Source organism: Aegilops tauschii, chromosome 7, assembly GCF_002575655.3.
Source record: "Aegilops tauschii subsp. strangulata cultivar AL8/78 chromosome 7, Aet v6.0, whole genome shotgun sequence".
In the NCBI taxonomy this organism is placed as follows: Eukaryota; Viridiplantae; Streptophyta; class Magnoliopsida; order Poales; family Poaceae; genus Aegilops; species Aegilops tauschii.
In genome coordinates this window covers 94,077,338-94,104,383 of record NC_053041.3, presented here as the reverse complement: position 1 = coordinate 94,104,383, position 27,046 = coordinate 94,077,338, and the positions used below count along the sequence as shown (strand labels likewise).

The window sequence follows — 27,046 nt, the reverse complement described above, 5'->3', positions numbered from 1 at the left end:
CGGTTCACTTCATAGTCATCGGAGCCGATAATCCTTTTTTTTTCATGATATTAAAATAGTTGTACACGTTTCTTGAATATGAGAAAAATATTGCATGCAATATTTTCCAGTTAATTCTCTTGGATAGAACGGGATGACATTTATCCATCATATAACACGTGCATGATCAATCATAAGCGATGTCAACTGTATTAGGTGTTTGATTTTTATTGCTAGAAGCTCCTTAATCAAAAGAAATCTTATCCTGCTTGTTCGTACTGTTAGGTTGATCTCTCTCCCGTTCGAACCCAACGGGTCGAACGGGCCCCTGACTCGCGCCCTGATCGGGGGCGCCCAACCAAACCATGGTTGGTGGGCCCCTGTGACCCGCGCTATATAAACAGAGGTGGGGGCCAGGGCATGACTCACGAGGTTAATCGCTGCCACAATCCCCACCTACAATCCCTACCGATCTAGGGTTAGCGCGGTGCTCACGGGAAGCTCCACCACCTCGCCCACTCTCCGCCATCGCCGTGCGCCCCAGCACCACGATGGCCTCCGGCTCGAGTTCATCCACTGCTGGAGAAGGTAGGTTCACTGGAAGATCTAGCCTATTCCGATCCAAAGCATGCTATCAATGGTATCAGCCAGATCGGGTTAGACTTTTTCGGTTGAAAAGAAATCACAGAAAGAATCCCTCTCCTCCCAAAGAACCCTAAACCCAACAGAAAAAGAGGGAAAAGAAAAGTTGTGCCGCCGCAACGGCCGCGCCGTTCCTCTCGATCCCGAATCGCATCGGCACGCCGAGGATCCGGGACGAAGAACACTACCCCGCAAGGGGCAAAGGGCACCACCACCGAGCCGCTTGACGGCGGCGCGCTCTCCTTCGGGAGCTCGCGCGCGCCGGCAAGGGGGACGGGGGCGGCGCCGCCGCATCTGAGATCCGCACCTCTGTGTGTGTGTGTGTGTGTTGCTAGAAGAGGCAGGAGAGGAAAGGGGGAAAACAGCAGAAAAGGAAAGGGCGGCGTAGTGCGCCGCTGTGGCCGTCGACGCCGTCGTTGGCGACCGGCCCAACGAGAACGCCACGAGAAGCGAGCTGCGCTCGAGAGAGGGGAAGGGGAAAAGGAATGGAAAGGCTCGTGCGGCGCGGTGGTGAACGCCGTCGCCGGCGGCCGGCGCTCTCGCGCGGTGGCGCTCGACGCCGTTGCCGGTGAAGTCCCGTGCGGGACAGAGGCGAGCGGCGCGTGCGAGGCGAAGAGAAGAAAGAGTGGCGCTAGGTTTCGGTCGGGGCCAGCTGCCGCTGATTTTGTTCGACCGAACGGCACGGACGATCGTCCGATTCAAACGAACGGCTGAGATTGAAACCCTAGCGCCAGAGTGGGCTTTTGGGCCGAAAGTGGGAGCCGACTGGGCTCAGGCCGCCAGCCGCCGCGGGCGCGCTGGGCCGAGGCCGCAGTCGCGCGCTGGGCTCAGGCCGCAGCTTAGCCGCACGCACTAGGCTGTGCTGCCGCTAAATTTTTGTCTTTACAGAGAATAGCAAATTTTTAGAAAAATAAATGTTCATGAATTTTACAAAGTAAATAATAAAGTTCATGATTTTTTATTCGGTCAAAAAAAATTCTGCAAAGAGTAAAAAGTTCGTGAATTTTTATTCATGTTTTTCCGCTGCGTAAATAATTAATAGTGCTCTTTTACAAAGAAAATAAAAGTTTAGATAGAATTATGGTTTTAAGAGCATGTTAAAGTGATTATTAAAACGAATATGATTATGTTATTTTTATGACCAACGTTGTTAATACCATGATCATGTTTTATTATTGAAATTTAAAGGTGCATTTATTTCTAATTTTTTGCCCAACGGTAATATAGATTTAATTGCATAGACAATTATATGTTTAATTTGACCAACGTTAGATTAATGCATATGATTGTTATATTGATGTCACTTAAATTGTGATTTCAGGAGGCTTTCACTTGATGAGTTGCCTAAAAGAAGTTCCGACACTCAGAGGTGACAACCACACTGAGTGGAGGAAGAAAGTTGAATTGGCATTTGTTTGTGCTGATCTTGACTGGGTTGTGGAGAAACCACAGCCGGTTAGACCCACAGAGCCAGTAAGAGAGGCCACTGATGATGATGCTGCATGGGCTAAAAAGAAAGGGGACTATGCTCCTTTGGAGCAGTCCTACCTCATAGATAACCAAAAGTGGGTCAATGCAAACAAAAAGTGCATGGCCTTTATAAAGAATACAATTGAGAGCGCCATTGTGGGCTCCATTGCAGAGTGCACTTCCGCAGGGGAGTTGCTTTCAAAGATAAAGAGCCAGTTCACTGGCTCTTCAAAGATATATGCCACCCAGGTGTTAGAGCAACTGGTGACAGAACGCTACACAGGTGGTAGTCATGGAATAAGAGAGCACATCCTCAGGATGAGCAATATGGCAGCAAAGCTCAAGCCCATGGATGCGGATCTGGAGATCAAACCAGCGCTCCTGGTCCACCTTGTCATGGCTTCACTGCCGAAGGAGTTTGAAGCTTTTGTTGTGAACTACAATATGTCACCTAGAACATGGGACATTGAAAAGACAATAGCAATGTGTGTCCAAGAAGAGGACAGACTCAAAGCCTCACATGGTGGTACACTCAACTATGTGCAGGGTCACAAGAGAAAGAATTACAATCAAAACAACAAAAGTTCTCCTTCAAAGCCACAAGGAAAAGCTTCCTATCAGCATCAGCGTCAGCAACAACCTTTCTCAGTGGACAAAGACACTTGTCTCCACTGTAAGAAGACCGGGCATTACAAGAAAGACTGTCCTGATTGGCTAAAGTCAATCATGGCAAAAAGAGGTAACAATATAGTTTCATTTGTAAATGAATCCCTGTATGCACAGTTTTCAAAATCCACTTGGTGGATTGACTCAGGAGCAACTGTTCATGTTGCCAATTCTTTACAGGGATTCCATTCGACACGGACTACGCTAAGAAGCGAAAGACGCATTGAAGTGGCGAATGGAGTTGAAGCAGAAGTTGAAGCTGTCGGTGATATCTCCTTGGAGTTAGCTGATGGATTCAATCTTCTACTTAGAGATGTTTTATTTGTTCCATCATGTCATAGAAACTTAATAAGTGTTTCTTGTTTGGACAAAGATAATTATGAATGTTATTTTGGACATGGCAAGTGTGCCATTTGGTTAAATAATGCTTATGTGGGTGATGCTTTACTACATGATGAGCTTTATTTGTTATCACTTCGTGAAAAAGTTTATTCCGTTTGCAATGTGAAAGAACATGTTTCCGCGTCGAATAAAGAACAAAAGAAAAGAAAAAGAACATTCGACTCATCGAAATTATGGCACTGTCGCTTGGGCCATATTTCGAAGGGGAGAATAGAAAGATTAGTCAAAAGTGAAATTCTTCCTCCATTAGAATTTTCAGACTTAGAACAATGCATAGATTGCGTTAAAGGAAAGTACGTAAAACAAATCAAAAAAGGTGCAATCCATAGCACAGGCACACTAGAAATCATTCACACTGATATTTGTGGACCATTTCCGGTGAAAAGTGTGGATGGATATGACTCGTTCATAACATTCACAGATGATTACTCTCGCTATGGTTATATTTATCCAATCAAAGAAAGATCGGAAGCGTTGGATAAATTTAAAATATTCAAAGCTGAAGTTGAAAATCAGCACGATAAAAGAATAAAGATAGTAAGGTCCGACCGTGGGGGAGAGTACTACGGTCGACACACTCCATATGGCCAAGTCCCTGGACCTTTTGCGAAGTTCTTGCAGGAGACTGGCATAGTAGCCCAGTATTCAATGCCGGGCGAGCCTCAGCAAAATGGAGTAGCTGAAAGGCGCAACTGCACCCTTATGGATATGGTGCGCAGCATGATGAGTTATTCCAACTTGCCATTGAGATTATGGATGGAGGCGCTCAAAACCGCCATCCACATTCTCAATAGAGTACCAAGCAAGTCGGTGCCCAAAACACCGTACGAGCTATGGAGAGGAAGGAGCCCTCCCTACAACACTTTAGGGTGTGGGGGTGCCCTGCTGAGGCCAAAATGTTCAATCCAAACATTGCAAAGTTAGATCCCAAAACAGTAAGTTGCCACTTCATTGGCTATCCAGACAGATCAAAAGGTTTTCGTTTCTACTGCCCTGACAGATGTACAAAATTTGTAGAAACGAGACATGCAGTCTTCTTAGAGGACGAAATGATGAGGGGGAGCTTGGTAGCTCGGAAAATTGATCTTGAGGAGAAGAGGGTGCATGCACCTAATCCGATGATTCAGGAGCCATTTTTCTCACTACCAGTTGCAACTCCACTCATGACAGCTATGGGGGAAGACCCGGAACCTGTCCGTCAGGAACCGACTGAACCCGTTGTTGAGCATGAAAAGGAGATGCAACAGCAAATTTTAGAAGAAGTGCCAGAAGTTGAGGCACAAAATGTGCCAGAAACTGAGGCCCTTAGAAGGTCTACAAGACCAAGAAAGTCAGCTATTTCTACTGACTTTAAAGTCTATAACACAGAAATGGTTTATATGGAAAAAGATCCCACCTCATATGAAGAAGCCATGAGAAGCCCCCATTCATCGAAGTGGATGAAGGCAATGGAAGACGAGATAAAATCGATGAGTTCCAAAGATGTTTGGGACTTAGAGGAAATTCCCAAAGGAGCCAAAACAGTAGGCTGTAAATGGGTCTACAAAATTAAGTATGACTCTAAAGGGAATATAGAAAAGTATAAAGCACGACTCATGGCAAAAGGATTTACACAAAGAGAAGGGATAGATTACAATAAGACATTTTCTTCAGTCTCATGTAAGGATTCCTTCAGAATCATAATGGCATTAGTTGCTCATTTTGATTTAGAGTTACATCAAATGGATGTTAAGACGGCATTTCTGAATGGTGATTTAAATGAAAAGGTCTACATGAAACAACCCAAGGGTTTTATCATGGAAGGCAAGGAAAATATGGGATGCCGCCTGAAGAAATCCATTTATGGATTAAGACAAGCCTCTCGGCAGTGGTATCTAAAGTTTAATCAAACGATTAAAAGTTTTAGATTTAATGAAAATATTGAGGATAATTGCATTTATGCAATGTTTAAAAATGGGAAATATATTTTCCTAATCTTGTATGTGGATGATATCCTGCTTGCTAGTAGTGATGTTAGTCTACTACAAGAAACAAAGAAATACTTATCCTCAAATTTTGACATAACAGATCTTGGTGAAGCATCATATGTTCTGGGCATAGAAATTCACCGAGATAGGAACAATGAAGTCTTAGGACTATCTCAGAAAGCATATTTAGAAAAGGTTCTTAAAAAGTATAATATGCATGCGAGTAAAGCCACACCTACTCCAATAGTCAAGGGCGATAGTTTTGGGAAATTCCAATGTCCCAAGAACCAGTATGAGATCGATCAAATGAAAGCAGTACCATAAGCTTCGGCAGTTGGCAGCTTACAGTATGCACAAGTGTGCACTCGCCCTGACTTAGCTTTTATCACCGGGGTACTCGGTAGATATCAAGAGAATCCAGGCCTAGAGCACTGGAAGATGGTAAAGAAAGCATTGCGTTATGCGCAAGGCACGAAGGACTACATGCTAATATACAGGAGAAGTGATTCCCTAGAGATAAAAGGGTATTCAGACGCAGATTTTGCGGGGGACGGAGATGATAGAAAATCCACGTCAGGATACATATTCACCCTCGCTGGGGGAGCTATTTCGTGGAAAAGCTCCAAACAGTCGATAGTTGCATCATCCACGATGTATGCCGAATTCATAGCATGCTTCGAAGCCACGGGGCAGGCGATATGGCTAAAGAAATTTGTACCCGACTTGAAAGTGGTAGATTGTATTCACAAACCACTAAAGATGTACTGCGACAACCAGCCCGCGGTATTTTACGCTCACAACAACAAGTCGAGTAATGCTGCCAAAACAATAGAGATAAGGTATTATGTTGTGAAAGATAAAATCCAGGATCAAACTATAAGTCTCGAGCATATAAGGACAAAGGATATGCTTGCGGATCCGCTAACGAAAGGCTTACCACCCAATGTGTTCAAGGAACACTTAGCCGGCATGGGTTTAAGGGAAAGCCTTATGATTCCTGGATAGGCCCAAAAGGAACAGAATTTGTTTCTGAACATAACGTATGTTGTAGCTGTATGATTCTAACGGCAATTAAGTCGTGACGATGAAACATGCTCTATGTACCAATATGTGATGAAACAAATAAACTAGAAAGTATAAAGTTAAAAGTAAAGTTGTGATCAAGGGGGAGAATGTTAGGTTGATCTCTCTCCCGTTCGAACCCAACGGGTCGAACGGGCCCCTGACTCGCGCCCTGATCGGGGGCGCCCAACCAAACCATGGTTGGTGGGCCCCTGTGACCCGCGTTATATAAACAGAGGTGGGGGCCGGGGCACGACTCACGAGGTTAATCGCTGCCACAATCCCCACCTACAATCCCTACCGATCTAGGGTTAGCGCGGTGCTCACGGGAAGCTCCACCACCTCGCCCACTCTCCGCCATCGCCGTGCGCCCCAGCACCACGATGGCCTCCAGCTCGAGTTCATCCACTGCTGGAGAAAGTAGGTTCACCGAAAGATCTAGCCTATTCCGATCCAAAGCATGCTATCACGTACATTCATGTGATTATGAATTAGACCTAGACTGTAGCACGTACCATGAGTTGATCATATGTACCAAGAGGATCAGGCATCGGCACCATCCTCATGTATACTTCCCACCTCGCCACAGACCATGTTTTTGGGGCCGTTTTCTGTCATCTCGAATAGGTCAATTGGCCTTGCGACTTCATCCATAACACACTGACAATACAGCACAATCGTCTTCCCCTAGCCACCTGCTGTATAGTCTATACGATTCCTGAGTCGCACTCATCCACGCCCTATAGATGCTTGATCTGCACTCCATGTATATGGAATTATGGGTGCACCACGTACATGATCCAAACATATGCTTGAATCTGGGCACTTCATATAAATAGAGAACACTGGTTTTAACTGCAGTTCAAACCTAATTATCATGTCACATGGAAATAAATCAAGAGCATACTTACGTGTTGGCTTAGGCCCAGCCACTCGTTGCTGCAGCATACCCAGCCCTCATCTCACCCCTTAGACAGCCTTTTCTCCATCGTCTCAACAACACGTCCGCTCGCAAGAACTGAGCCGTGAAGAGCGCACGGAGGGCCATCATCTTGAGTTCTGGACCGAGAAGGCGGCATCATGGATGGGTCATGGAGTGGAGCGGAAACGGAGCATGGCCTATGGAACAGACGGAGGTAGATTTTTCTTTTCTGATTCTGATTCAAGATCTAGACAGCCACGAACAATAAAAGTGGAGGAGTCGTGCATGATGTTGACAGTCATTTTTTCATCCTTCTTGCGGCAGGTCCTTTGCTTATTTCTTTCTTATAACGGATTTGCTATTTCTCATCTAGATGTGAAATAGCTATCTCACATCTAAGTCCCTCATCCTTGGATTTGTTTTGTCTTTAAAATTCGTGCACTGATGATTTGACGATTTGTTCGTGTTTGATTGTACGATCTGGCGATTTGTAGCGTGCGCTCGCGCAGCCCGCATGCAGCGTGCCAGCATGGGCTAGCCCATGTGTGCTAGCGTGGGCTGCCTTTCCTTTCTTTTTTTTTCCTTCTTTTGTCTATTGTTGTATTGTCACGATACACTGCAGCTGTTGCAGTTTGTGAGGTTATTTTTTGTCTTTTTTTCATTTCTTTTTTCTCCCACTTGTGATACTGTGACATGTGTATATATTAGATGACGTGTGCAGGCATCTCCATTACGCGTGTATATACCGTATGATTGTTCGTGCATATTTTTTGTTGTTTTGATTCGTATTCATCTATGCAACGTGTCCATGGAATTGTAAATCATGCATCGAAATCATTTATATTCATGTTCATTTGTCCCACGGAATTTTTGTAAATCATGTTCATTTTACAGCCCATCACACTACGCGTTTTTCTTTTTTGGGCCGTTTTTCGTGGTCTTTTTTCTGTGTTGTAGTTGAAGATAAGTGATGTCTGTATAAGTTGGAGAGACGAGCTGACCGTTGGCTCGTCAGCTCTGTTTCTTCGCTCTCTCTATCCCACTGCTCGTTGTCTAAGGAGTAGAGGCGACCCGGCCAAGTTTCTAAACGGTACAATGACGGGCAACGGCCAATTTCTTGTTTTTATTTTTATTCTCATGTCTAACCCTAATATGTAAGAACCTTGTGTCTTTTTGTTATTCTTGTTCCAGTTGCAAGTCGATCACCGACATGTATCTGGGTCCAAACCGTTTTGGTCCTACAAGTGTACTCTTAACTGGGTTCGCCTTTTTATTTTTTATTCTAGTTACAAGTCGACCACCGACATGCAAACTGGAGCTCGTCTCTTTTTTTTATTGTCACAGTTGCAGGTAAACCACCGAGATGCAACTTGGCCCAACATATTTTTATATTATGTTGCAAGTTTGCATCTTGTTGTAATTTTCGCGTAAACTTTTGATCTCCCAGCGTTGGATGATGTATTCCCGTGTCTCCTTGTTATGTTTTGTCTACTTGTCCCTAACTGAGGCCCAATCTATTTTTTGTTCTAGGTGCAAGTCCAACCACACACTTGACATGCAATAGAGATCCCATCTTTTAAAACTTTTGTTTTTTTCTCTTTTGTAGTCTTATAAATCCATGATTTTTAAAATTTTATAAGTACTTTTTAAATTCACCATTTGATTTATTTTTTGTCATTTCCTGCAAGCTCTACCTTCCGCCTCCCTTGTCGTTGTTTGTTTATTGTGTATCCTGTTGTTGGCCTAGGCCTATTCGACTCCGCTTTTATTGGCCCTCAACTCATAATTGGGGTCTGACCTTTTTTTGTCCTAGTTGCAAGTCCACCCTCGACTCGCAACTGGGATCCATTCTTTTTTGTCCCATTTGCATGTCCGCCCTTGGCTCGCAACTCGGGCCTGGCATTTTTTTTGTCCTAGTTGCAAGTCCACCCTCGACTCGCAACTGGGGCCTAATCTTTTTTGTCCCAGTTGCAAGTCCGTCCTCGACTCGCAACTCGGGTCCGACATTTTTTCCTCCCAATTGCAAGTCCGCTCTCGACTCTGGGACACGGACTTTTTTTGTCTTAGTTGCAAGTCCATCGTTAACTCGCAACGGGGCCAGACTTTTCTTTTCTATTTGCAAGTCCACCCTCGACTCACAGTTCGGGACCGAACCTTTTTGTCCCAGTTGCAACACCCCCCTTGACTTGTAACTCGGACCTGGCCCTTTTTTGTCCTAGTTGCAATCCACCCTTGAGTCGCAGCTGGGCCTGACCTTTTTTTCCTGGTTGCAATTGCACTCTTAACTCGCAACTGGGTCTCAATATTTTTTTATCCTAATTGCAAGTCCACCCTCGACACACAACTGGGGTCCAGCCTTTTCTTTCCAGTTGAAAGTCCAACTGTGGCCAAACCATTTTTTCCTAGTTGCAAGTCCACTCTCGACGAAACGGGGCTAGACTTTTTTTCCCAAGTTGCAAGTCCACCATCGACTCGCAACTGGGGCCCAACATTTTTTGTCCGAGTTGCAAGTCCACCCTCGACTCATAACTAGGGCACAACCTCTTTTGTCCGAGTTGCAAGTGCGTCCTTGACTCGCAACTAGGGCCCAACCTTTTTTGTCCGAGTTGCAAGTCCACTCTCGACTGCAACTAGGGTCCAACCTTTTTTGTCCAAGTTGCAAGTTCGTCCAGGACTCGTAATTGGGTTCCAACCTTTTTGTCTGAGTTGCAAGTCCATGCTCGACTCGCAACTAGGGCCCAACCTTTTTTGTCTGAGTTGCAAGTTCGTCCTCGACTCGCAACTGGGGCCCAACATTTTCTGTCCGAGTTGCAAGTCCATCCTCGACTCGCAACTACAGCTGAACCTTTTTTTCTGAGTTGCAAGTTCACCCTTGACTCGCAACTGGTGCCCGACATTTTTTAGTCCTAATTGCGAGTCCACCCTCGATTCGTAACTGGGGCCGACCTTTTACCCCAGTTGCAAGTCCACCGTCGACTCGCAACTGGGGTTCGACCCTTTCTAGTCCCAGCCGCAAGTCCACCCTTGACTCGCAATTAGGGTCCAACCATTTTTGTCCCCAGTTGCAAGTCCAAACTCGACTCGCAACTCGGGCCCAACCTTTTTTTGTTCCCAATTGAGAGTCCACCCTCGACTTGCCATTGGGGGTCCAATATTTTTTTCCTAGTTTCAAGTCCACCATAGTCAGCGAACAAACTGCAGATGAGCCGGCCCAAGTAGTTAGGATACCTTTTTTTGTTTTGTTTCATTTTCTTCATGTTCTTTCTGCTTTTTTATTTATCATGTTTCTTCATTGTTCTTCATCTCCTTTTTATTTTTCTATTTTTCAAAAGTTGATCTCATTGTTTTTCATATTCTGATAATTTTTGTTTGTTCATAAATTCACAAGTTTCAATACATGTTTCAAAATTTGTAAATTATTTCATTTTTCTAAAATTGTTCATGTTGATCAATTTTTTAAAGCAAATCAAAATGTGTTTTTTGTCTTGTTATTTATCTATTTTATCTATTTTGTTTTTTCCTGTTCGCTTTTAGTTCAATGTATATAAAAAAGTTCACTTTTAGTTCATCGTATATTAAAAAGTTCATGTATATCAAAAACAATGTTCAGTGTGTATTGGAAAAAAATAGTGTGTATTTAGTGCCAGGAATCCCAAAGAAAGATTTTTCTTTTCTGAATTATAATTATTCAGTCAATTCAAATAAGGCGTATCTTGTTCAAGCCAATAAATAGAGCTGGGGTTATAGTTAAAGCAGCCAGTAGAAAACCAAAATAACTAGTTAAAGTAAGCATGAAAGAGTTAAATTCCATTTTTTTTTACTACACTACATATGTTGGTAAAGCATTTACCTAAGTTATGGAAAATTCATAATTCATCAGTTATTTTAGATAATACTAAAAAACAAGATAGAGTAAGATACAGAAGTGTAAAAGAAAGTGGATTCATCAGGTCATATAAAGCATTGTTCACCATATATTAGAACATTTTTGGTATTCGTTAACATTTTTTAGAATTTGAAAAAACTTATGTAAATTCGTGAACATGTTTTTGAAATATGTGTTGATGAAATTTTGTTCTTTACTGAAAATTAATTATAAAATATAATAGTAAAAAACGCAAAAAAGGCAAAAAAGTAAAATAAATCGTTGGTTGCCTAGAAGCTAGCTATGGGAGATGTCCTTGTAAATGTATAGTGATCAGAGGCAAAAGCTAACAAGTCGATTTAGCACTAGCGATCATTTTGTTTTCCAGAAAAAGCTAGCGATCAGGTTCCTTGTACGGGTAGCTATCAACCAGAATTTTTTTTACAAGGGGAGCTAGTGACCAGATTTGCATATAAGCTGGTGACCAAGGCGGACGCACGAGAAGGTAATTTTTAGTTTTGGGCATTGACAAATTAAAATCAAACAAATAGGACAAAAAAACTTAGATATAAGATATTATCTCACATCTAGATGTGACATAGACGGACTCTTCTTATAATTATTACCGGCTTCTAGCTTTCAACGACCGACAGCTCGGAGGCGAAACATACCATACACGTATAGATAGAGTAGTAGTATCCTTTTATATTACGTCTCCAATTCAATGCAGAGGTCATATGTTCATCTTTCTATAGTACGCCCTCTTTTTGACGGTAGAATCCGTGTGCATTAAGAGTCCAAAACGTGTCCCACGATGCGTATCAATTGGTGAACGTGCATATGCATAGGTTGCCTTAAATATGTACACGTGACAGGTCAATTTGCTCGTACACATCCCGCACGTAAAAACCATTTTAATCCTAGACAGTAAAATTACGATCCATCATGATCAAACGGATTAAAAAAATTTAACGTGTGGACGAACGTGATGGCTTGTTTGACTTCTGTTTTATCTCTACTACTGTTAAACAAGCAAACATATTCTTCACTATGCCCACCCGGTTAAACGTACACAGGTCAAATAAGACAAATTACCATCCCCAGAATCAGGCATCTAACCTTCCACATAAAAGTCAGACCTCCCCTGTGTACGTTTAGCGATTTACATTAGCGGACGAAACTCTGCCATCGATCAAACAGTTGCACCTCCCGCGAAAAAAAACAGTTCCACCCTTTGCGTTCGCGTCCAATCAACTACAGAAAATTAGCCACAATTAATGAGAATTAACACGTCTGCCTCACAATAAATGTCTAAACTTACAGGAATCAGCTCGATCTACCAGCCTTTGCCCACCCGGACGTACGTCGCAGCCACCCAGCCTGTCCTGCGCCATCGCCGCCATGCGTAGCGGACGACGCCCGCGACGACGCGCTTCTCGCCAATGCAGGTGCAGACTATCCTCTTGTGCGCAATACGTGGCCAGTTCCATCCCAGTTAATCTCGATGTCTTCTTTGATGTCGCCGTTTAGATGCACACTACAATCAGACGTCGGTGCCGCCAAGCCACTGTTGTGCCCTCGCCGCCCAGCCACTGTTGGCCATCGCCGCCTTCCACAGGCGCCGACATCGGCGCCGACGAACTCCTCAGGCAACGCACCTGCCTGCACCAAAGGAACATGGTATAATTTTACAGGATATTCAATTGGGTTAATGTGATAGGGGCGATCAGTTCCTGATTTTAAAGGAAATTCTATTTAACATATATGTGCATACTTCATTGCTTCCCTAATCCCTGTCAAATTTGCATCTTTATAACAATGCTCTTCACTCAAATTTGCATATTTACAATAGTGTGATGATGAATGTATCAATTTTGTACAAACCATAATAGATCTACCTCCTATGACTTGAACATGAATTTTAACAGTGCATCAAACTGGAGCCCTCCATCATACTGTTTTAATAGTATAGTGCTCGAATCTGTATGACTGAATGAATAAAACCCAGTAAGTATGATCTATTTGTAACTTGGTCCAATAGAGTGGAGAAGAAAACCCAGTCCAAGAATATGCATTTTCCTGTACACAAATTTGGTCATCTTCTATTATCAAATTTGCATATCAGATGGCTGCAGGATAAGTATTGCATGATAAACAACAATATGAAACAAAACATATAGGCTCGGAAACAGTTTGGATTTTACAAGAGAAGATCTACTAAAGTAAATTCAGGTATCATCAACGGCGGAGCTAGGATTTGGGAACGGGGTAGTCCTCCTCCAAAATTAAGTCGTTTCTATTAAAGAGACGCTCTGATGTATCACCGTTGTCTAACTGATGCATTCAAAAAATAATTGGTAAATTCAGAAATTATGTAGTAAGTACTTGATCATTTTGGCCAAACCAAATCCAAGACTATCATGAAGTAAACCTGTCAATTACTTGTTCTGTACAATGCTCAAAAGCTTCGGGTTGATGTATATGGCAGGCAGGTATGCCTCCCCATTCCCATCTCTGTGTTTATTTCAGAGTCCCAAAAATTTAGGATCGAACAAATTCCCTGACTCTTAGATGGTCTTCAATATCCATTTCTTGTAAGCCTGCAAACACACTTCTGATATAACCGGGGTTCCGGGACAACAAGAAATATATCTAAAAGGTTGTGCTACATCATGAATACCACTTGTGTAGCTGTCGTAAGTAGTACTGAAGATGCCAGAGATGTTTATGGACTTCTAATAAAGCAAGTTATTCCAAGAAAAGGAATTTTTGAGGTGATAAGCTCTTTTAGCCAACCACCGTCCTCTATATGACAGCATAGCATCATCATTATCCTACACTATCAATTATTCACTCTTCAACCTGTATTATCCTAGAGTCATACATACTTATCCTACTATGCTTCTCTTGATCCTCTTTTATTTGCTATAAAGCTCGCATTTGGGAACTTCTAAAAACATGCTTTCATTTTTCAAAAAAGAAGTAAATTTCTTTGGCAGGATCAAGCCAAATCAACCTCATCTGTCTTGGTCCCTAGCGCCCCTAGCCACCCAGATTTCAAATCTACCAATCAATCAACTTTATCGCAGCATGGTTGCCTCAATAATATTAACTAACTAGAATCCCCACTCATAATAGTTGCTGCAACCAAGTTAAGAACATCTAATCGAACAACTTCTAATTTTTCTCCCTGATTCTAAAATGACTCATACTCCCTCCGTCCGGAAAAGCTTGTCCCTCAAATGGATGTATCTAGCATATAGTTAGTGCTAGATTCATCCATGAGGAACAAGGTTGGGACAAGTTTTTTCGGACGGAGGGAGTACTTAAACTAGACTACTGAGCTACCTATGTATATTCAGGAATGGATAGAAATTAGGGATTAGCAGAAGTGGGTAATGGGGAGTATCTCAAATCAGAAATAAGCAGATATGAAAGCCGAAGTGGGGAATAGATCGTCTACCGGCACCGGCTTGCACTTGCAGGGGACCATCCACCGCGGCACAGCTGCCGCACATGGGCATTACAGGGCGCAGCGCAGTCGCACGCACAGGGTGGTGGGAGCCGCCGACGAGCGAGATGGAAAGGAAGGCACCAGGCGCGGAGGTTGCGACACATGATTGCCACAGCCGCCGATCTGGTGGAGGCAATTCCCGCGCCTCCGCGTCAGCCTTCGTCCGGCGCCCAGCAACCAGACCGAGCTTGAGCGGATCCTCGGGCACTTTGGCGACCGATTCGACGAGGAGGGGCTGAGAAGAGTGGGAAGAGTGCGAGACCTCGCGCCGGCGGTGGGGACGAAGAGGAGGGGCGGCTTGAGGAGAGAGAGAGAGAGAGAGAGAGAGAGAGAGAGAGTTGTGTGCTTGTGGCCACCATGGAATAGGGAGCAGTGGGGAGACAGTGAAGGGATAAGGGAAGGTAGGTGACGAGGCGAGGAGAACTGAGAGGGGGCGTCCGATGTGTCTTTTTCTTTTACCTTCTCTTTTCTAGTTGGTTTTTTAGCCCTTTTGGTCAAGTCAGATATAGCATCCGGTCTTGTCCAATTTAGTTTTTTTTATCAATAGATGATATTTCCGCTTCTATACATTTATTTTAACAGTAAAAATGATCTGATGTGCACGAGGTATATATATTTACACAATAGCTACATGTCAGTCGCCTGACTTTTGAATTCGGGTCAGTTGATTTTGGTTGAAGGGAGAGACAGGCGAAGAGGAGGAAGAAGCTCACCGGAGGGGAGGAAGAAGCTTCCTGGCAAGCTACCTCATCATCTATCTTAGGGTTGGGGTGGGGGAGGCAGCACGACACTGGTGGGGGCGGCAGTACGGCGATGATGAAGATTCCCGGAGAAAAAACAGGCAAGGCCCGGGGCTAGAGGGATGGCTGGGGGCGGCGGCGGCACGGCGGTGGGAGGAGGTTCCAGGAAGGGCCGGACGGTGGTGGTTGGCGGTCCGGCCGGTGGTCCATGGGACGGCTGGGGAAAGAAATTGTCGGAGGTAGAAGAAACTCCCCAGGCTGAACAAGAGATCGTGTTGTTCATTTTGCATCGGATGGCCGGAAAGAATCGACTGGCCCAGTTTAAATTTCCATTTCCAGTCGATTTACACTTGGCCACTTCCATATTTTTATGTGTGTATGCCCTTATTGCATATAAATGAGTACAATTTATGTGTTAATGAAGACGTGCGTTGCACGTGCACGCTTACTAGCGTATATAATAGAAGATAGATGAGGTCGTTAGGTCTATCTTAATTATTCTCCACAAGCACGCATGCACCATTAATGCTCTCAATGGCCGCGTCGCCCGGCGTGTACGCACTAGCTATGCTGCATGCATGCAGTAGTGTACTTTGTACGCGTGTGTTTGGAAAACAGAATCGACTGACCATAGTAAAATATTCAGTCACCTGAACCTGAAGTATAGCTAAAGTGTAAGTCTGTAGTTGGTCGAGAGCAATTCCTTCGTTTGGGGTCACTGTAACATATATCCCCCAACCACCAAATAAAAATGTTCAGCAAATGTAGCACCCTAAGACAAATCTCTATACAATGATACAATCCCCAGAGATTTTGACAGATCATAAGCACGAGGAGTCCACAAGAGCAACAATCATCACAAGAACCACCCCAGTGACAGCCTGCAAGAGACTGGGAGCCCCTGCCCGCCGGCGTGCACTCGACGGTAACTTGTGGGGGAGCGCGCACTCCTCGCCGTCGAAGTACACCCGCTTGGGGAAGCCTCCTCCTTTGGGGATATTGATGTTTGGCACGTCCTTCTTCTTGAACGAGATGACGGACTGCTGCTTCCCGGGCAGCCTCGGGTACGCCGACGTTCTGCCGTCGGTGATGGGCTCCAGGAATTCGAGCCCCGGCAGGGCCTGCATGAATATGGTGTTGTTGAAGGGCGCGTCCAACCTGGTACCATTGAAGGAGTAGACGTTCTCGTAGCCACCGTAGTGCTCGCCCATTTTGACGGCGGCGAACCAGTTCTTGAACGTGTAGTCCTGCCAGTTGAAGATGGTCATGCGCACCGACCAGCCGGACTTGTAGTTGTTCATGACGTGCCAGTTGATGCTGACGCCGCAGTTGTCGCCGCAGGGCATGGGGTTGGGCACGCGCCAGTGCTTGATCTTGGCCCACGCCCGGGCCTTGGCCGTCCGGTTGTCGAAGGGCACGAGCATGGCCTCCGACGGCAGCAGGACTGGGTGGGCGTCCGGGTCGCACGTGGCGGTGTCGTTGCCGCAGCCGCAGGCGCAGGTGTTGCAGGGCACCGTGGAGTCGTTGTAGTAGGCCGAGAAGGAGACGCAGCACTTGGAGGCGCGCTTCTTGGGGCGGGTGATGTTGCACGCCACCTGCCACGACGCCACGGCGGGGGTCGTCGACATGAGCCCCGACCCGTCAGGGAACTCCATGGGGCTCACCCGGATCGGCTGCCTGCAAACGTAGTGCGGGTTCAGCTTCCCGGTGATCTTCCAGTTGGACGGCGGGTAGAGCGCCGTCCGGTTGAGGTCCGGCGGCATCTTGAACACCGTGAGCTGGAAGATGGCCCGTGACTTGGACTCGTCCATGATGGGCGGCAGCAGCGTGCCGTTCTTGCAGCAGAAGGGCAGGTTGCCCACGTCGTTGTCCTTCTCCCGGTCCGGCGGGAGGTCGACGATGATGGGCCGCTTCTCGCAGTTGTAGACGGGCGTGAAGTCGAAGTCCTTGTAGTAGCTCGCCGCCGGGCTGTAGACGCAGGCGGGGCCTTCCTTGAGCAGCGTGTAGGCGCCGCGCATCTTCTCGATGAACTCGCCGCGCTTCCACTCCCAGGTGAGGTTCCAGTTGTCCAGCCGGCTCATGGGGCTCCAGTTGTCGATGGTCACCTGCGCGATGTACTTGTTGCCGTACGACGTCAGCACGTCGTAGGCTATGGTCAGGTCGGCCTTCTGCCGTGGCAGGTACCGCGTGCTGTTGGCCTTCTTCGCCTTGAACTTGGGATCCTTGACGCAGCACACGAACATCACGCTATCTGCACCCACATTCTGTAAGTTTAAGCATGCATGCAGCGATTCGATAAGTCGTGGTGGCGAACTACGTACCTTTGTGGGTGGGCGCGGGGCATCGGTAGCCGGGATTGGTGAGCTTGATGGTCTTGGGCATGGGCTTGCCGGGGGGCTTGACGCCGAACTGCGTGCCGGTGATGTCCATCTGGACCTGTATCTGCGTCAGGTCGCCGGCGGTGTCGATGGAGTTGAGGAGGTCGGCCATCGGGTATCCGGCGAAGGTGACGCCACCGGAGACGTTGGCGGGGAAGTCGGTGCCGTCGAGGAGCACGGCGCCGCTGACTGACACAAGGATCTCCTTCTGCTGGAACCCGACGAACATCTGCCACGCCTTGAGGTCCGTCGTCATGGTGTTGAGCACCGTGGCCTGCGCCTTGAACGCGTACGCCTGCGCCGTCGCGTTCTTGAGGTGCGGGAACTCCTTGGTGCGCTCAATGAACGTGTACGACAGGAACGCGCCGTTGCACGCCTCCTGCGCCTTGAGCTGCGGCTTAGGCTTCTCCTCCTCGTCATCGCCATTACTGTAATCCTGCGCCCGCGCGGCGGTGACGACGGCAAGGACGACCGCGGCGGCGAGCAAGTACGCCGGCCATCGCCGCCGCCGAGGCGGCATGGGCGCTGCCTTGGTCATTTATTTAGCTCGATCGATCCAGGACTAATGCCACGCGCCGTCGCCCGATCGAGCTGGCTAGCGTGGGAGCGATCGAGACAAGAAGGGCTAGCTCGCTCGCTCGAGGGGTAAGGCCAGGAATGGTGGGAAGCAAACGCGTTCCAACGGCGGAGGAGGTGGAAAGAGGGTATAATTAGGCATGCAGAATTTAGGAGGTCGGAGGCGTGCTGCGTTGATGGCTGCAGTCGTTTTGGGTCGTTTGTTCAGAGGAAGATGGGAGACCATGTCAAATGGCCGGAACTGGACGCCGGGTTTGGCAGTGGCGGAGCCAGGATTCAAATAAACCCGGGCCAAAATACTTTGGCACCTATAATAACTATCCGAAAACACGGAACACGTTATAACGTTCCCAGTTGTATAACCTAAAATAAAATTAACACAAAAATGAATCAATTTGAGTACAGACATTGATCGAATGCATGAATTACTTTCAATTCTATTTCACTAGTTGAATAAATCGTACTCCTAGCTTTCAAATATTTTCCTAGCTTGCAAAATTACAGCATGAAATGACATTCATGAAAAATGTGGCAAGAAAAAAAAAACAAAATCGGTGCTCCAAAATGTGTTTGAAAAGAACATTTTGGAGCATCGATTTGTTTTTTTTTTGCCACGATTTCCACGAATGTCATATGGCAATGTAATTTTGCAAGCCAACAAACATTTTGGCAATGTTTCACACACAAAAAAAGAACTTTTTGCATTTGTTTTCATTTTTTCTTTATGTGACTGTTCACCCGAGCTCATATGAGCTCGGGATTAGAATAGCTGCGTCCGATTTGTGCTAGATTTATAGGTATAACATGAGATATCTTTTCCTATGTAATAAGTATTAGAATTCGTAGCGAGAAGATCGTCAGAACAAGATCAACTATGGATGTTGAACTAGTTTTACTTTTATTGATTTCATAAAACAAATTTCACTCATTGAACATAATTCACTCAATTCAAAAATTTATTTCACTCATTTCAAAAATAAATTTCACTCATTAAAAATACTTATTTGACACATTTTATAATCTGATTTCACTCATTTCAAACAACTGATTTCACTCGTTCCAATTGAAAGGAAGACACATGTTTCCATTATTTTCAAAAGCTAATTTCACCCATTTGACAAAAAAAATCTATTGGTTTCAAGAAGAGGGATATGTGAAATATAACTAAAATTGAAAGGAGGAACGAAGCAACTTCCAAATAAACACACTGAAATATGGAGTTTCAAAAAATCATATTTCAATTCTAAAAGACTAGTGTCACTCATTTCAAAAGACGAACTGCAGTAGTTTCATTTGAAAGGCATGCTTCCATTATTTTCATAGCTAATTTCACTCGCTTCTTAAACAAATTGCTCATTTTAAATAAAATTTTAAAATAACCAGTTTCACATGTCTGAACATACTAGTTTCAAAATTTTGAAATAAAAAGTTTCACGTATTTCACGCCGAAATATGCGTCATGTGTATGAAACAAAGATTTCACCCATTTAAAAAAAAGTTTTCAGAAAACTGTTTTCACTTATTTCCAGCATTTTGAAAAACAATTTCACTAGTTTCAAAACTAGATTTCACTCTTCTTTTTTTTGAAATAATCAGTTTCACATTTTTTTTAAATAAATAGTTTCGCATTTTTGAAATAACAAGGTATGCATGGAAAACAATTTTTACTCTTTAAAAAAATTGATTTCTCTTAATTCAAAGAACTTATTTTGCTTATTTCAGAAAACTTATTTCACTCATTTGGAACGTTGAAATTTAAACATGTGTAAGAATATTTTTAAAATGAAATTACAGTTTGAAAGATATGAATGAATGAAATTGCCAAAAAGAGAATAGAAGGCAGGATTTAATCTTGCATGCTGATGCACCTTCACGTGAAAGAAGAAAGAATGGATCAGACATGCATCAAGTACTGCTTTATTACTGACATGGGCCCACCATCTGATGTGACATAATGCTGAATACAATAGACTGTCTGGGCATACACTAATATACATGAGATGTGGCCTCGAGACCGCACGAATTTTGGCACGGGCGGACGACGGATGCTTCGCTGCTAGCTCCCGGAACCAGTAAAAAGTTCTTTTCGGTGGGACCACGGTGGAGGCAGGATGCGAAAAGGCGAGAGGTGGGGGGCGCACGAGCGACATACCGCGCTGCGTGCGCGCGAGCCAGCCCGGGGTTCGGACTTTAATTTGCCAGGTTGCTGGGGTTTCGCAGAGGAAACCTACTTGGCGGGTTTAGTGGGTCGCACGTGCGATTCTTGTGTTTGAACACGGTCAACGATTAGCTGATGACCTACCGCAGGCATGCTGAAACTGCTAGCCAGTGCGACATGGTTACTTTCGTGCAAATTTTACAGGGCGACGTTTTATTGGCAAAAGAACAAAAAACAGCGCAACCTTTAAAGAAACAAACAAGAACGGCAAAACTTAAACAAGAAAGTGTACGTCAGTAGGATCAAACACACGATCTAACGTGAGTGAACCACGTCCCTACCAACTGTAACACATAAATTTTGTTGTCTAACTCTGGCAGCTCAGTTTATATAAACTATAGGCAACAAAAGATTTAATATTTTTCTGAAATTTCGAACATAATTTTTTTTCACAAAAGTCAATGCTTTTTGAAAATTGAAAAAATTTGTTAAGACTCAAACATTTTTGAGGAATCTCAAACATTTTTTAAAAAAGGAAAAGAAATTGAAAACGAGTGCATTTTCAAAACAACGAATAACTTTTTGAAATGCGAACATTTTCCCAAAAATAGGAACAAAAATGGGCAACACAAACATTTTACAAAATTGCCCAAACATTTTTTTTAAAATTTGTGAAAACTTTATGAAAACATGAACATTTTTAAATTTGAGAACAAGTTTTGAAACAATGAACATTTTTTGAAAAACACAAATATTTTATGAAATTGCCGAAACAGTTTTTGAATTTGCAAAAACAAACTGGAAACATAAACATTTTTAAATATTTAAAAATAAAAATAAAAACAGGAACATTTTATGGAAAAAACAAATATTTCATGAAATTCCCCAAAAAAACATTGAATATGCGAACGAATTTTGAACATGAACATTTTTGAACTTGTGAACTACTCCCGCCGTCCCATAATATAAGAGCGTTAAAACAGAACCACTGTAATTTGTAGACAAAACTTAAAAAATTGATTTTGGGATATTTTAAATTTCTTTGAATTTTGAACATTTTCTGAAAACAAGTGAACAAATTCAGGAATACTAAACATTTTTAAAATTTCTGAAAAAAGTTTGGAAACAGAAATATTTTTTGAAAAAATGACAACTTTGAAAATCGCAAACATTTTTGAAATTATGAACATATATTGTAAAAGAAAAAATAAACTTGAAAATAAAAATGAGAAATGAAAGAAAATAAAAAAGGAAAGAAAAGAAACCGAAAAAAAAGGGAGAAATGAAAGGAAAAGAAACATGAAAAAGGATAAAGATAAACAAAAAAGAAAGAGGAAAAACAAGGGGGGAAATGGCTTGGGAACCTCCTAGAAAGTTCCAAAACCGAAAAAACAACAACTCTGAACCACCTAGAAGGTTCCAAAAACCGTATACGCTCAAACGTTTAACTGCCGGACCATTCCAAACGATCTTCAATCTCCCTGTGCGTCACCTCGACAGCTTGCCGCAAAGAGCGGCAAATAGGGATTTACCGCGCGAGCGACATACCGTGTTGCGTGCGTGTGAGCCAGCCCGGGGTTCGGGCTTTAAATACAAGGGCTGCTTCTAGGCTCAAATCTGAACCTCGGGCCTAACATGAAATCTTTACAAGTAAGAGGCTGGAAAAACACCTCCCTGGGCCCTTGGTGCGTGGGGCCCAACTCTGCACCTTAGGGGTAGCACGAGAAGTCTTGAATGGCTCCCCGTGTTGCCGGCTAAAAAACATTTTATCCCATCTCACCCGCGCTACAGGAATCAGCTAATTTCTCGTCTGTGAGGGTCTTTGCCGTCACCTTTTCGTCGGGGCTCTTTGTCGATTACAGATGACAAAGAGAAAGCACACCACACGTGGATCGATGACATGGCAAGATTTTGACACACGCACACCATACAACCCCATGATGCACGCGCACCACACGCCCCCACGCCCTTGCCCACTACGCGTGTCATACTAGCCCCGACCCACCTCTCCTTCTCCTTTCTCTCTCTCCCTAATTCTCTCCTGGAGCCACCATGGTCACCTGTGCTCCTCTCTCCTTATCCTTCTCCCTCTCATGCTCCTCTCCCTTACTTTAAGCTCTTTTTCTCTGTCAGCCCCGCAGGGAGCCGCTTCGACCCCGCAGGGAGCCATCAAAGCTTTCCCTCTCCACCGTCCACGCAGGGATCCGCCCCCGACCGCGTGGGCTCTTCGCCGACGATGGCAACTAGCCGGACCGCTCACCATCAGAGCTTTCTCTCCCCGGCCAAGCCAATGGAGCGCCGCACTGGAGCTCCTCCGTGCCCGATGCCAGCAGAACCAAGACGTCTGCGTCTGCTGCCGCCCGCATCAATGGGATCCCGCGAGGTCCACCGAGCGACTCGCACTCAAGCACTTAAAACATTTGTCATTCTTTGCCACCAACTTTTTTTTTGAATTTTTTGAATTTTTTAGATTTTACTGTTCATGGTGGTATGATAAGAGCTAAAACTTGGATGGGCACTTACCAATAGTTTTGTCATGAATGCAAGTGACATTGACATACAGGTGATGTTTCTCCGAACATTTTGGTATCTTATTTGCATTTTTCTGATTTAGTATGAATTAGTTACGAAGTTTTCAAAGTGACAATCAAACGGTCAAAGGGCAAAAGCACAAGATGCCAAAGTGGGTTGGGCAAGACCACGTGTTTTCAAAAACTAGGGGCAATCCTGACGAGGGGGACAAAACTAAGGGTATAAAACCAATTATCCCTACTTTATTTTGCACTTTTATTTATCTTTTATACCTATCTCTATTAGAGCTCATCATTGCAAGTAACCGTGAAGGGATTGACAACCCCTTTATCGCGTTGGGTGCAAGTATTTGTTTGTTTGTGTAGGTGCTAACCTTGGAGACTTGTGTGTTCCTCCTACTAGATTGATACATTGGTTCTTAACTGAGGGAAATACTTATCTCTACTTTGTTGCATCACCCTTTGCTCTTCAAGGGAAAAACCAACGCAATCTCAAGTAGTAGCACTCCTCCGCAACCCTTCCTCTCCCTCTCAGCTGCCGGCTCATTCCGGCAGGCACCGGCAATGGCGGGCCCCCTTTTCCCCTTCCTCACGGGGTTGTTGGTGCGGGGCAGAGACGTTGTGTTGTCCAGGGTGTCGTGGCTCAGCGACCACTGGGACTCCGGGGACGGAGGTGGCTAGATGTGGTGGCGCGAATGGTTGTGTGGTGGTGTCCGAAGGGGTGAACTTGGTCGGGTAGAGGTTGCGGCTCGATGGGCGGGCACCCAAATTTGGTATCGGCACCCTTCTATCAATTTGTCTCGTCGGGCAGAGCGGGCTGGTGACTGCCGCCTTGCCTTCCGGTGGCGGCGGCTCTCATTGCAGCCGCGAGCTCATCGACGAGAAGGGCCACCGAGAAGTCGCCATTTCACAGGGAATGGAACCGCGCATGACGGCGGCTTGAAGCTACGTCGGTATTTCCCCAAAGAGGAAGGGATGATGCAGCAGAGCGGTGGTAGGTATTTCCCTAAGATACGATACCAAGGTTATCGAACCAGTAGGAGAACCAAGCAACACAACGTAAACATCACCTGCATACAAATAACAAATACTCGCAACCCGACGTGTAAAAGGGGTTGTCAATCCCTTTCGGGTAGCGGCGCCCCAAGATAGGCAAACAGACGTGAATAAAATTGTAGTAGATTGATAGATCGAACGCCAAATAAAATTGTAGCGACCCGACCTCAGACGGTCAAGTCTCTGTGCATAAGTGTCATCCCTGGATCGGTAATGCTGACACACACAGTACTCGTAGGATTTATAACAGAGTAGCAATCACACACTTAGTACATCGAATGTCTCAAAAGAGAACTTATTACAATAAATATGGCTTAAGGCCATCTAATACGATAACAACAGAAGGCTTGGAAGATAAAGTGAGTCCATCAACTCCAATGGCATAGCTGAGTGCACGACAACGACCTAGCGAACCTTACTCCTCGTCTGAAAAGTCTGCAACATGATACGTTGCAGCCCGAAAACGGGCCAGCACATGGAATATGCTGGCATAGTAACACAATAGAGTAATGAACAAAATAAATGCTATCACTACATGCATATATGGCTGGTGGAGGCTGTATGGTTAATATGTTTTGCGAAAAGCCAATTTTCCCAACAACAAAGGAATATATTCTATTTAACTATCATGGTAGTTGAAACATTGAGAATGGTACCCCCATCTCAATCTCAATTAAAAGTAATTAACAACCCAACAAATTAATTTAGAGTGATGAGATCCATATGATAATCCAAGAACCAGATACTCAAGATGTCCATAACCGGGGACACGACTAACCATGATTAGTTTGTACACTCTGCAGAGGTTTGCCTACTTTTCCCCACAAGACTCGATCTCCTCCGTTGGATTTCTTGCACTGCATAGTGTTTGAAAAACGGATGACCGAGACACAGTCTTTTAGAAGCATTAACTCTAACCCCGGGTAGACAGTACCAACCTACATCCCCTACATCTGCTAGCCTACAACTGGAAGAAGTCATGCAACCTACTCAACTGTGCTAGAGCCCATAATAGCTTGTGGCTGCACATGGAAGTTTCTAGCATGAATAGTCTTATGATCCCTTTGAGCCTGGGTGGCGGACCGTAGGAGGATCACACGGTATAACCCCGGGATCTCCTAGGACAACACTAGTATAACCCAGGTGCCCAAAACCAACAATCCACCCAGATGTGTATTAAAGTTGCCACCTTAAGTTAACCATTAATTAAATACTCACATCTGTCATGGATCTCTCAAACCAAACCATGTCTACGAGCATAGCATGGCAATATAAGCATAACGTAGAAGTAACTCCCAAGGGTTTGATAATATAACAGGTAATAGGTTCTACCTCATCAACTACTTCCCAATACCCACATGTTATCAATCCTACTCATGCAATGTTTGAGGGTTGAAACTAATGCATAAAAACTGGGTATGAAAAGAGCATGTTCAATGTGTTACTTGCCTTGCTGACGATCTGCAAATCCTAAAGACTCGTAGTAGCACGCTTCGCACTCCGGGAATTCTTTCGCAAACAAACAATAGCTTACATAAGCAATCAAGCAAAGATGCACGGGTAAATCTCAAATAAGAAGATCTAACCAGAAAGTTCAACTGAAGAACTCCGGTTTGCAAAAAGAATCAAATCAAACGGAGCAACGAAACTCAAACTGCGAAAGAAACAAGATCCGATTACTAATCTGGACTAAAGTCAAATTTTACAGCACCAAAATCTTATTCAAGTTGGTTAAACAGAAAGAGGGCTTCGAGACGAAGACCTAGGCGCTTGAATCGCCTGATTCCGATAGACGAGCGAAAAGATAAACTAAAACGAAGATCAGAGCAGAAATCGCGATCGAGAATAATCGCAGAAAAACCCTGGAAAAAGAAAAACTGACGAACAGGCTAACGAACGAATGTTTGTTGTCTGTGACTAACGGATGAACGGCGTTCGTTAAAACGAACGTACGGACGAACGTCCGCTATTTAGCTAACCGCGGAAAACCGAACAAAAACCGATCTAAGTAAAAAAACGAATCTTATGGTTTCGAAAAAAAACCGAGCGGCTTTCTAACGAAAACCGGCGGCGGCGCGCGGCTACCTCGGCGAGGTCCGGCGGGATCGGCGGCGGCGGCGGCGCGGGGCGGCGCTAGGGTTTGGGCGGCGGCGACGCGACTTGGGCCTCGGGGGTCGCGGGCCTCGGCTTATAAAGCCGCCCGGGCGCAGTGTCCAGGTCGGACACGGCCCGGTAAGTCGGTTGCGTTTTTTTAATAAATCCTGCCGCAGAAAAACAAAGAAAAGAAATACTAAACAGACTCCAAAAATCCTGAAATAAATTTTTGCGGTCCTCTAATAATATTGCGGACAAAGTGAACATTTATTTGAGCCTCTAATGCAATTTTGAAAAATGCATATTTTTCCTAATTCAAAGAAAATAGTAATAAAGCCCAAATAAAATATATTATTTGATTTTAGTATTTTTCCTCCAATATTTCATTTGTTTTGGAGAACTGATATTATCTCCTCTCGTATATTTTTTGTATGAAATATTTTCGGAGAGAAACATAATTAAAACCAAAGTGATCCTTGTTTCGATATTTGATAAAATTCAAATATGAGAACGGTGAAATCCCCAACTCTCTCCGAGGGTTCTTGAGTTGATTAGAATTTCGAGGATCACGAAACGAAATGCAATGAAATATGGTATGCATGAATGACCTATGTATGACATTCTAAATTGAAAATTTGGGATGTTACAAACCTACCACCCTTAAGATGAATCTCGCCCTCGAGATTCGGGTTGGCTAGAAAATAGGTGTGGGTGGTCCTTGTGTAGATCATCCTCTCTTTCCCAGGTGGCTTCATCATCGGTATGGTGGCTCCACTGAACTTTGCAAAACTTGATAACCTTGCCGCGAGTAACTCGGCTGGCAAATTCGAGAATTTTGACAGGTTTCTCCTCATATGTCAAATCGCTATCCAACTGAATTGCTTCCAGGGGCACTGTATCTCTCAAAGGAATATCGGCCATCTCTGCATGGCACTTCTTCAACCGGGAAACGCGAAACACATCATGAACTCCCGACAGTCTTTCAGGTAACTCCAACTTGTAGGCAACCTCTCCCATACGTTCC

The 27,046-nt window shown here is 44.5% G+C and overlaps 2 protein-coding genes and 1 long non-coding RNA gene across 4 annotated transcripts; 1 reads left to right on the top strand and 2 right to left on the bottom strand.

Moving 5' to 3' along the window:
- The first annotated feature begins 1,822 nt into the window (after positions 1-1,822).
- On the top strand, positions 1,823-3,692 carry LOC141026562 (uncharacterized). The gene is made up of 2 exons (XM_073503324.1): positions 1,823-2,830; positions 2,938-3,692. Exons 1-2 carry the CDS (start codon positions 1,957-1,959, stop codon positions 2,982-2,984), a joined length of 921 nt encoding a protein of 306 aa, XP_073359425.1. The 5' UTR covers positions 1,823-1,956; the 3' UTR covers positions 2,985-3,692.
- An 8,365-nt stretch (positions 3,693-12,057) lies between these two features.
- Positions 12,058-15,246, bottom strand: LOC120967782 (uncharacterized). 2 transcript variants are annotated; one of them, XR_005761484.3, is made up of 3 exons: positions 14,439-15,219; positions 12,874-13,575; positions 12,058-12,637 (listed from the first exon to the last, which is right to left on the bottom strand). It is a non-coding gene; the product is annotated as an uncharacterized lncRNA (long non-coding RNA). The 2 variants fall into 2 exon arrangements; XR_012188814.1 differs by having other exon boundaries at positions 12,058-13,575; positions 14,439-15,246.
- A 687-nt stretch (positions 15,247-15,933) lies between these two features.
- LOC109766759 (COBRA-like protein 10) lies at positions 15,934-18,145 on the bottom strand. Its single transcript, XM_020325544.2, has 2 exons — positions 17,551-18,145; positions 15,934-17,480 (listed from the first exon to the last, which is right to left on the bottom strand). The coding sequence occupies exons 1-2, from the start codon at positions 18,143-18,145 to the stop codon at positions 16,051-16,053; spliced, it is 2,025 nt and encodes a 674-aa protein (XP_020181133.1). The 3' UTR covers positions 15,934-16,050.
- Between the last annotated feature and the right edge of the window lie 8,901 nt (positions 18,146-27,046).